This window comes from Paramormyrops kingsleyae, chromosome 10, assembly GCF_048594095.1.
Source record: "Paramormyrops kingsleyae isolate MSU_618 chromosome 10, PKINGS_0.4, whole genome shotgun sequence".
Lineage (NCBI taxonomy): Eukaryota > Metazoa > Chordata > Actinopteri > Osteoglossiformes > Mormyridae > Paramormyrops > Paramormyrops kingsleyae.
In genome coordinates, this window is record NC_132806.1 from 10,363,177 (window position 1) to 10,374,738 (window position 11,562).

Here is an 11,562-nt window from a genome sequence, read left to right on the forward strand (position 1 = left end):
CACATACTGAAACGATTAAGAATGGCCTTGAAAGAATTTGAGCAAAACAGCGAATCACGCAGAGAGGAAACTACACAGTTTAAACTTCCAAAAGAAGCTCATTTCATATACAGAACACCAGTATCATCCTGATATGACATTTTATGGTTCTGAACTGATATCAAATCCTGCACACAGGGGCTCATTAACATATCTCAGTTTATTAATCAAGAATTATACATGCCAGGTGATCTCTTACCTAAAATGTATTTTTTTTTCTAAAAAGTGTTGCCTTTTTTTTTTTTTAAACTTTTTGAATGCATCTTATTTCTACAGTTTGATTTGCCACTGAAACTCAGTGGTGCAGTTCATCAATTAAATGTCCTAACGTCTAGGAAGCTGCAGTGGTGGAGTAGGTGAGTAATGATCAGATGATGCCGATGGCTTGTGACATTGGTCTTTTTAGAGGCGATACGATGTGGCACAAAGGCTGCCCTTCAGGTCAGCAATCGCTTGTATGCAAAGGAAGGGTTAGAATGACCTTAAAGGATCCCCTCTGTTGGTCCGTGGGAATAAGGTTTTGCGATGCTGTAAGATGCCAAATTCAGCCACGCATATCGGTTGGTCACCAGCCAGAGGTTGCTCTTTGTGTTTTGTATGGCCTGATTGCAGCTTTAAAACATGTTGCCTTTGCCGTGAAAACATCACCCAGACGGTGTCCCAGCTTCCTTTGTGGGAGGCCCACTCTGATCAGATGGCTTCCAGTGCAGTTCCTATTGGCTGCCGGCTGTTGCCTGGATACGAGGAAGCGTTGCCCGCATGGTTTCTCTTTTAATATGTCAACAAATGTAAGTGGCTCTCCAGCGACAGGGGAGGGTGGTCGTGCAAAGTCCCACTTCTTTTCAGGGACTGTAGGGTGGAGGTTTCTCGTCAGGGGGGTAGTATGGTGGCGAATAGCGTGGAGGGATCTGGCTGGGCCACAGGTAGCTGGCGCCAGACTGGGAGTCGTCGGACAGACCAGAGGAGTCGGGGAACATGGAGGAGCCCTGTGGGAATTATATGTACATAAGAGGTGAGCCTGCTGAAGATTTAAATGTTTTATTTTATACCTACAAAATTTATATGGTGTGTTATTAAACCCATAGGCACACACTGGGCTGAAAAGACTCATTGAGTTTATAATGCTGCTGATGTGCTTAGATTACTAATAACTTTGAAGGATAGCGCAGTCTAATCAATTGCCACGCGCGTAGACATATATCAGACCCATTATGCTGAATCGGGCTGCTGCCAAGAGAATCTGCACCCATCACAGACCCCCCAAAGAAGGATACCTGCAGATCATATGCGGTGTAGGGTGGCAGACAGGGGGTGCTGTTGTAGCAAGAGCCAGGGGCGTGAGACGGACCCGGGACCTCAGGCAGGGCGGAGGCTGGTGCCAGGGCAGGGGGTGGGCCTCGCTCACAGATGTCAGTGGTGCCAGTGGGTGTCTTCAACAAACATGCAGAAGCAGTTATACTAGATGGCTATTCTGCTCCACCACACTCTCATGTGGTACATTAAGTTATGACACGTGCATCCAGACACTTAAAATCATGCATGCGTGGAAAAATATGAACTAACAGTCACTGGTTGAAGAATCATTAAATCAGTAAATGGATACTTGAAAATGACATGCATTCGTTAGCATCGGTAGAGTAAAAGGTGTTGTTTTGACATTGAGGCATCTCCTACATGGTATATCAATGGGAAGAACGTCCAGGTGACCACATTGAGATTCTGACCCTAACAGGGACCTCATATGTTCCTCAGTGAAGGTGGACGGATGGATCGTGAGGGCCGGCACACCCTCACACGCTCACCATGTCCTTGAAGCCGCCGAGCACCGCGGCCGTCACGATGCCCAGGAGAAGGGCCACCACGTTGAGGATGGTGGCGAACCAGAGCAGGTGGTACAGCTGCACCACATCCTGGCAGCTACGCACCTCCGTGTATTCATGATATCCGCCCGTCAGCTCCACACGGCTGCCCCATGAAGTGGAAGTGGGGAGGGACGACGGTGTTTAGGTCGCTCATTGAATATTTGCACGCTCCCAGTTTACACTAAGCAATCCTGACCCCTTTCAACAAAAACATAAAAACTGCCACTAAAACACATTGCGGACATTCCAAGATGAAAAGAGGCTATTCAGTTTTTGAGATGATGTCAATATATCTGATACAGATACAGGTACTGCATTCCTGATAGGCCACGCCAAAATTTATTAAACCCACAGCAAGCCTGTTGCTCTCTCGAAACAAGCATGCGACAACAGGTACTTTGGATTTTTTTGGTTGGTGATCATTTCCAGATCTGGATTTTCTCCCATAACACCTTGTGCTTGCATTCCTACACAATAAATTCTAGTTAATCAATTTCCTTTGATTAACTTCTCCCCAGCACAGCTGACTTGAAAAGAACAAGACGACAGGAAATTCCAGCCTGGTGACTGAAAATAAGTAGGTGTACAGGGATGGTGGTTACATTTGTATTTCTCAACAGACACAGGTGGTTCTGACCCGGAAGTGCTCACCTGCCACACGTGTAGAGTTCACAGCAGTAGCAGGTATTGCTCTTCACGCGCAGGTTGCAGGAATGTTGAGAGGACGCGTGACAGTGCACCTGAGACACAGAGGGACTCGCTCACGTCGACGTCATCCCCTCGCACGCTCAGGGCAACTTGGAAACAGCACTTCACCTCATCACATGACTTTGGACCTCTGAACAAATGTGCAAACTCACACATGCAACCCTGTTTCCCCTGAAAAACTTGTGTTACATGCTGTGAAAAATGTAAATAAAACCAAAATGCAGTGATTTTCAAATCATATAAGCCCATATTTAATTGACAATAGAACATAGACAGCATATCAAATGCAGAAACTGAGAAATTTTATTATGATGAATATATGATCAATTTAAATTTCATGCCAGCAACACGTTTCAAAAACGTTGGGACAGAGGCAACAAAACTCTGGAACAGTCATATACTGCAAAAATAAAACACCGGGTTGAATATCTCACAACTAAGTAGGTTAATCGGCAACAGGTCAACAAGATGATTGGGTACAAAAAGAGCCTCCCAGAGAGGCAGAGTCTCTGTGCAGTGAAGATGGGGAGGGGTTCACTGCTCTGTGCAGTGAAGATGGGGAGAGGTTCACCACTCTGTGAAACACTGTGTGGGCAAATGGTGCAACAATTTCAGAATAATGCTCCTCAATGTAATTTTGCACAGAATTTGGAAATGTCACCGTCTACGGTATATAATATCATTAAAAGATTCTGAGAATCCAACTTCTTTGTGCCCGGGCTCATTTAAGATGGACTGAGGCAAAATGGAAAACTGTCCTGTGGTTTAACAGACAAATCATAGACGCCCCACCCTCTGGGCTAAAGAGGAGAAGGACCATCCAGCTTGCTATCAAAGCACAATTCAAAAGCCAGCATCTGTGCCCATGGCTTGGGTAGCTTGTACACCTGGGAAGGCACCATTAATGCTAAACAATATATACAGGTTTAGGAGCAACCTATACTGCCATCCAGACAACATCGTCATCAGAGGAGGCCTTTTATATTTCAGCAAGATAATGCCAAACCGCGTTCTGCACATATTACAACAGCATGGCTCCATAGTAGAAGAGTCCGGGTGCTAGACTGGCCTGCCTGCAGTCCAGACCTGTCACCCACTGAAAACATTTGGTGCACCATGAAATGAAAAATACAACAAAGGAGACCCTGAACTGTTCAGCAGCTGAAATCTTATATCAGGCAAGAATGGGACAACATTTCACTTTCAAAACTCCAGCAACTGATCTCCTCAGTTCCCAAATATTTACAGAGTGTTGTTAAAAGAAGAGGAGATGCAACACAGTAGTAAACATGCCCCTGTGCCAACTTTTTTGAAACATGTAAATGGCATCAAATTCAAATTGAGCATATGTTGTCATAAAACAATGACATTTCTCAGTTTCAGCATTTGATATGCTGTCTTTGTTCCATTTTCAATTAAATATGGATCTATATGATTTGTAAATCAGCACATTTTGTTTCTATTCATATTTTACACAGCATCCCAACTTTTTTGGAAACAGAGTTTTAGATCCAAGCGTGGGGATTGAACCCAAAATCCTTGGAAGTGTGAGACCAACACGCCAGTCTGTAAAGTATACAATGAAACTTTACTCTGTAATACAGGCAGCATTTAAACAAAAGGGCAGCTTCACTCACTTCCAGGTCGCTTGACATCACGCTGGAGTGGTACTTGCACCTTCCTGCATACAGAGGTCTCAGGTCCTGCATGACAATAAGCACCAGTCACATGACATAGGTTATATTTTAAAAGGTACTTCGATAGTACAGCAGTGGCAGCTAATGGCTAAAAAAATAAGGAGCTAAGAAGACAATCAACCCATTGCATCAAGTCACTATACAGGTTGTCTACTCTTCTATAGTTTCTTGTGGTCAAAATTAATAAGTAAAATAATAGGTCAGAGCAGGGATACTCAACTATTTTTCCCCAAGGTCCAAATTCCATCAGCGACACAAAGTCAAGGACCACTGTCCCCAAGAGAGTTGAGGAAGTAAGTCTATCTGAAACGAATTATCGTAACAATTTAAAATTTGCTGGTCTTACTCAGTATCTAGTTATATCTCTCATTTAAATGTCTGTTTGTCATGCTACTTTGCAGTAGTAGAGAAAGAAAACTTTGAAATTATTTGTTGGACCAACACAATATCAGTATTTTATCCTGGTATTCGTAAAGCGAGGATACCTCCATTTACATGTTTAAGCCAATAAGGGACAGGTACAGAGGTTTTTTTTAATAAAGGATTACATTGACTTGTATGACATGGTCAAAGAAACCCGCCCATTTTGAGGTAGCTCAGCTTTTACCCCCTCAACGCTCGGCAGCACTTCAGACAAACTGGTCGCTCCATCTGGCCTCCAGGTGTCGCTGTTTTCAATATTACAATAGTGTCTCGTCTATCTCTATATACCAGCCCGCTTTGGTATATAGGGCACTGAGTTTGAACATCCATGAAATACTTCTTCTGTTCATCTCGACTGGCACTTCTGTTGTACATTTGAGCAAGGCATATGTGTTTTTTTGGTTGAAAAAGTGTGGGAAAAGTATGGCTAAAACTGCGTAAAAGGGTGTAAATCTGCTGGTTATGCTTTTTAAGCATTATAAAAAAATAAAAAATAATATAGCTTGTAAAACATAGGGATTTGTCAAAGAGCTGAAGCTGGCCAAAGTGCTGTTTTGGTACAAACCCAGTCAGGAAATACTAGATGCTGCCCATTCATGTCCATTCATGTTTTGTAGATGGAAGGTTACCAGGCAGTCTGGTTAATGGCCGGGCAGGAGAATGACTGTGTGGGTGTGAAGCTGCCCAGCTGAGTTAGGGTTTGTGGTGTGAGAGGTGACCCCCCCCCCCCCCGCAGCTTCCGCATAGCTCATACTCACGATGTGTCTGGCGGCAAAGACGCCGTCCACCACGGCACAGCACAGTGCCGCCACCACACCAAAGCTGATAAATACGATGGAGGCCACCAACTGCCACAGGGAGGGCGAGAGAGAAGAGAGTGACGTTACCCCTTCTGGCTATAGCGCCCCCTACAGGCCACCCCCCTCAGCCACCAAAACTGAATCTGTTTCTTTGTGCACTACCAGTGTCACACATTACCTCCTCTCTTTAAGAGAAGGAGGTGTGGAGATGAAGGGACACTTCTGCTTAGTGTGGGGGTGAGTGTGGCACATGAGAGTGTGCTTACAGAGCACTCCATCACACATACACACAAACACACACGCTTCCCCTCATTCCTCCATCTCTTCAGTTCATCACGCTGCCACCTTCACCTCTTGCATCCAGTATCATAAGGCAGTTAGGGGAACATGATCTAGCCAATCCAAAGTCCATGTGCAACATGTGATCACCCTCCCAGAGTCCCCCTGAATCATGAGTGCGCCACGCGATCACTCTCGTGGAGTCCTGCTGAATCTAGAGCACAGCCTGCACTCACCCTCACGGAATCCCGCTAATCACAATCGCGGCGGATTCCACCACGCAGTAAAGTGCCAGCTTTGATGCTGCGTAATCAATCTACGGCACATGGGCCTGATGGCATGCCATTCGAACATCTCTGTGAAGCACTGGATTCGCAGGTAGGTGGTGGTGACAAGTCCATCTCCTTACCATCTGCCTCTTATTTTCAATCAGGTGAGCTCCTATGATCCCAAGGAAGGAGCCAAAGCCCAGCTGGAGATAAAAAGGCAAATGTCAGCATAGCTTGAGGAGGAGTCACCCAACCGAACTCTTCATAAAGACCTCTGTCCGCTCTCCCAGTACTTTGTTAATTCATTACCGATTGCTAGTCACCATATTTTTCACTATGAATGATGTAATGGGACAATTAACTTTAGCTTAGTGAGCATTTAAATTTATATTTACTGAAAGCGATGTAAAATTAAGAAAGAAAGTCAACCAGTCAATGGCCCAATGGTGAAATCACTCTGCTAACCACGAGATTTGAACTTTCCTATAGTCTTAACCAGTGTTTCCCAACCCGGTTCTCGAGGACCCAGAGACGGTCCACGTTTTTGCTCCCTCCCAGCTCCCTGCCAGACAGTCCACATTTTTCCTGGACAGTCTGCATGCACTGACTGCATGTCTCCGAGGGCTGGGTCCTGAAACACACGTCTTAGCGCGCAGGAAAGTGTTGGTGTCATGGGGCGGCCCCCCCAAAAATGATCACCCTATAGATGCTAAAAAAGCGCCTGTCTCCCCACTGGTCATCAGTGTTCCCACCCCATGCCCTCCAGTAACATTCTTCAGGCACCAACAAGCCTTCTCAGTAGTTTCATCGCTTGATAACACTCACGATGGCACCAGGGTAATAGCCCCCGACTGTCACGTTGTGCGTCCGTGTCGTGGCAGCCACACCAATGGTGAGGATGAGCAGCGACACTATGAGCAGAGACACCGTCACCACGATGGACTTCCTCTTCCTGCTCTTGAAAGACCCTTGGAAAACATCATTGGAGACATGGATGAGAGGACACCCTTAGGATGGCATCCCTACACTGCCCCTAGCGTATCAGTGTCTGTGTGTATATGCCCTGTGATGGACTGGCATCCTATTCAAGGTGCATCCTGCCCTGTTCTCAACCCCCCTAACAAAAATTGTCCAGGATAAGCTATTACAAGTTGCATGTAAGGACACCATCTTTCTGCAATCAAGGTACAAATTCAACCCATAAATATATTGTTGTCCCAATACTTCATATATTACGATATTCATTTGTTATTTTATTTGTTGGCTGTTCCAGTGGTTATCAGAATGCATTTTATTGACAAGAAGGTGACTTTCTGTAGCAGTAGTAAGTAATTATATCAGAAGCAATAGCAAACACTGTATGCAGAAAATTGCTGCACTTAAACTTGACACCAGTATTCTTGCGTAAATACATTGCAAAATACCACGTTGCTCTTACACTGTCGGACGCATGCAAGGCAAAGCAGAAACAAATCAACAAAAACAGAACACGGGAACCGGGACGAGCCGTGTACGAACCGATCTCTCCGCTGCCCCGATCCTTGGAGAAATCCGCAGTGGTTACACGACTGTACGGCTGTTGCCCTTGAATTAACACTATCGGCATGGTAATCATAGTCATTCATTTATAGTATATTTTTAAAAAGAAATGGACTAAATTAAAGCACTAAAATGCACTGACCCAAATCGACGAATTTCTTTACAGTTAGGGGTTAAATGCGTATATTTTCGAATGCCTACTTAAATATTTGCGAAAATGTGCTTGCAAAGCCATTACCTACAATTTAGCAAGAAGCCTCGCTGAGTACAAATATTAACTCACTGTCCACAGCAGCTGCTGCATTGACCTTGCACATACCTACGGCATCGGAAAGGCTTATCCCATTGTCCTGCTGGTTCAGCCCAGTAGACATGTTTATTTCTTTGTATATGAATAGTAGACGGACACCGATCTTATATTATTTTAATTGCAGTTATTTTTATTTAGCATTGTAGCTGTGGTTCCCTTCGCCGGAGCGTGTGGCACACGCGGATGGCCAGTCCCCCCACCGCCTCTGGCGTAGCAGTGTCATTTTAATCTGGGTCTAACGACATCTCAGCGCTTTCCATTCATCTACCGATCCAAACCTTCACCGCAGCTCTGCTTAGACTCGGGAGCTGCAGTCCTGCGCATGCGCCGCTCCGTCTCCGCAATTAAAGCCCCCCCACCCATCAAGAAAAAACGTCAGGGAGGCATCTCCAACATATATTTAACTCCACACACGGTGTATCTTCTTGAAATGTAGTAAATATTTTGAATTGCATCCTCGGCAGGGCGAGGTTAAATACTCCTTCAAAAAAAATTACCTGTATGGCAGAGTAGCGCACAAATCCGCTAGGAAATCTCCCCCTTCTGGAGAGTCAGTGGAAGGATTTTTATTTGGCAGGGGTAGTTTGTGTTAATACAGAACCCTACCTGGTACACTTACTCCCAGAACTTTCTCATCCTGCTCAGATGCAAAAGAAACTTACCTTTTTACTTTTATAAGCAGATAAAGCAAATAGCTTATACCAGCTAGCAGCCATGATGGGCAGAGGCTGTGTCATGAAACTACTGATTGAGGGAAATGCTAGAAAAAGTGTATTAATTGCATCACTGCAGTGAGGCATGGCAGATGAATAGCAAAGACACAGCATCCTTAATGGATCTACTGGCCTGGGGCCACCTCCTGTTAGCATTTAATACCATAGCCACCTCCTGATAGCATTTAATACCATAGCCACCTCCTGTTAGCTTTTTGCACCATAGCCTCCTCCTGTTAGCATTCAGCACCATAGCCTCCTCCTGCATAAATTGGTGGCATTATTATTTCAGACAAAGACATTACATTAAACATGGTTATGCACCGAGCCTCTGACATGATTGGCATACAGATCTTTGCCTGATTATTATGATTAACTTGGCAGCCATCTTAACTTTTCTGGTTCAGTAGCTGCTGTCTTCCATTTTATGTGGCTCCACATTGTGATGAAGAGTTCTGGTTGAGCTCTTAGTTTTGTCTTGAAAAGGCCTTTTCTGGACTTGGGATGCATACACACGTATGTTCTGGAACCAGCATATTTGGCCACCCACGGTGAGGAAGGTTATTGTTCATGAATACTGAAACTAAAACAATCACAAAAGCATTTTGTGATTAATTGCTAGTGTTGTAGTTCTCGAGACCGGTCTTGGTCTCGAGACCGGTCTCGAGACCAATTTTTTGTGGTCTCGGTCTTGTCTTGGTCTCGACTCTATTTGGTCTCGGTCTTGTCTTGGTCTCGACTCTATTTGGTCTCGGTCTTGTCTTGGTCTCGGACATAGCGGTCTCGATGGGATGGGGAAAAAAAGAGAAAACTGCACATCCTCACAGAACAGTATCATTATTTATTACGCGCCTCAATTCAAATGCAACCAGTCAGATGCATCCATTTCAAAAACATTACATTTTATACATTTTCTCCACCGGACACTGCCAGTGCTTCACAGTCCACACACATCATACACATCGTATCATGCATCGGCAAAAAAATGTCCGAAAATGTCCGCGAAGTCTATAGCATAGTTATAATTCAAATAAATTAGGTATTTTACATTGCTTAGAAAGCACGGTCTTGGAGGTGCAAGTCCATCTGGAGGCTCATTCTCTTCAATTCAAAGCAAAGGATCATTACATAGCTGTATTCATAGCTTACCCGAGGCCTCTGTCCCTGGTATAAGAGACTTAATATGAACATCTTTCTGGTACATCCCATCTCTTTCCCTTGACGAGGTCTGATAAAATGTGTATAGGAGAGGATTGCTGAGAATATTATTTTCCATCAGGTCTCGTAACTATGACAAATCTGGGAGATTTTAAATGAGAGACATATGGACATACGGACAATATAATTGAAAAGATAACATGAATTTGATTTAACGAGTAATGACACTTTACAGCAATGCCTTTTTTCTCTACATTTGATCTGGGTAATGTGATGTCGATTCTAGCCCTAGTCTGTTTTCGGTCTTGGTCTTGGTCTTGTTCTCGACCAGTCTTGGTCTTGGTCTCGCCTTAGTGTGTCTTGGTCTTGGTCTTGGACTTGGTCTTGGTCTTGGTACCCTCAAGTCTCGGCAGTGTCTTGGTCTTGATACCCTGCGGTCTCGGCAATGTCTTGGTCTCGGTTTAGGCGGTCTTGACTACAACACTATTAATTGCATATACCAGGGCTCTTCAAATCTGGCCCTCGGTTCCAAATCCAGGCCGTGTTTTCCGTTCTTCCAGGTAGTTAATTAATAATTACTGATTCTGATTGGTCAGAGGCTTCACACCTGGTTCACAGGTAAAGGAAGGCTGGAAAATCAGCAGTGCTCGGACCTCGAGGACCGTGATTTGAATAACCCTGGCATATACAGTCATGTTGCGATACTGTAAAAAAAGATTTTATATTTTGTATATTCAGCATAGATATGTATTATTTTTCAAACCAAAATGGGCCAAGTAATAAAGTTTCTTTGCCTAACCCCTCCCTCAGCCTCCCTGGGAAACACTGAATGTTTTGATTTTAGTTCTGAATTCTTGTGCAACATCACACCTGAAGCTCTCACATTGTTTGCAATCAGGAAGGAATATAAAAGGTCTCTATTAAAATCTTTGGTCATATTGTTCTTCCATTTGGGTACCAAAATTAATGCATGCGGTAACACAATCAAAGAAATAATTATGCATTATGAACTCATTAATTTCAGCAGTACTAGTTAAAACTACAGTCCTTGGACAACAATTGCGAACCGTGTGTGTCTAAAAATGGTTAAAAACTCATAAAACTACACAAACAAATGGAAAACAAAAGGAAACAAAATTGAAAATTGGTATTAAAATAACAATTGGAAAGTACCTTCAAAGTGAGAAAAGTTGTTGACTCAGTAAATGTGAGTTCATGCCACGGTCTTTGTGGATCAAGTCTCTATGGTCCTTAGAACATTACAGTTCTTACATCTATTGGAAGTCTTTAGCTGGGTACACACTATGCTGACTGGAAAAGACTAGCACCAACCATCCCATCGAATGTGGAAATTTCTTTTTTTGTCACTCAGTATATGATAAATATAATTAATACAATATATTAAATATAATATTGTATAAATGACAATGCAATAAATAATATGTGATATTATTATACAATAATGTTATATTAACAATTTTTTCTTGCCGTCCCCCCAGCACCACAGAGGATGGGAGCACTATTAGGGGTGTTCCACATCACCTAGCTGTTCTTTGTGGCACCGCCAAGGGTAACAGTACCTCTAGGGGGCGCCATACATCATGTAGCTATTCTCTGCCACTTCTATGGGCACAAACCAGTTAATTTCACTTCAACTTGGATGGCACACACCACGCATGAGTGAAATCAGCTGTTTGTTAAGTCAGCACCCCTCAAAAGGTGGACCCTATGCAGCTGCCTCTGTCACCTACTGGGATAACCAGCC

The 11,562-nt window shown here is 43.9% G+C and overlaps 1 protein-coding gene across 2 annotated transcripts; it reads right to left on the reverse strand.

Moving 5' to 3' along the window:
• Nucleotides 1-181: 181 nt before the first annotated feature.
• Nucleotides 182-8,247, reverse strand: LOC111834264 (transmembrane protein 255A-like). Of its 2 annotated transcripts, XM_023793349.2 has the most exons (10): nt 7,936-8,247; nt 7,596-7,673; nt 6,903-7,045; nt 6,218-6,280; nt 5,488-5,577; nt 4,247-4,312; nt 2,553-2,641; nt 1,842-2,004; nt 1,314-1,469; nt 182-1,025 (listed from the first exon to the last, which is right to left on the reverse strand). In XM_023793349.2, the coding sequence occupies exons 1-10, from the start codon at nt 7,988-7,990 to the stop codon at nt 882-884; spliced, it is 1,047 nt and encodes a 348-aa protein (XP_023649117.1). In that variant the 5' UTR covers nt 7,991-8,247; the 3' UTR covers nt 182-881. The 2 variants fall into 2 exon arrangements, with proteins under 2 accessions (XP_023649117.1, XP_023649118.1); XM_023793350.2 differs by lacking the exon at nt 7,596-7,673 and having other exon boundaries at nt 7,936-8,246.
• Between the last annotated feature and the right edge of the window lie 3,315 nt (nt 8,248-11,562).

Excerpts from the sequence above, each read along its gene's own strand:
- LOC111834264 (XM_023793349.2), bottom strand. The coding sequence starts at position 7,990 with ATGTCTACTGGGCTGAACCAGCAGGACAATGGGATAAGCCTTTCCGAT. Across the intron at positions 6,281-6,902 it reads GCTATTACCCTGGTGCCATC|CTGGGCTTTGGCTCCTTCCT; the intron begins GTGAGTGTTATC and ends TTTTATCTCCAG. Across the intron at positions 5,578-6,217 it reads TTGAAAATAAGAGGCAGATG|TTGGTGGCCTCCATCGTATT; the intron begins GTAAGGAGATGG and ends TCCCTGTGGCAG.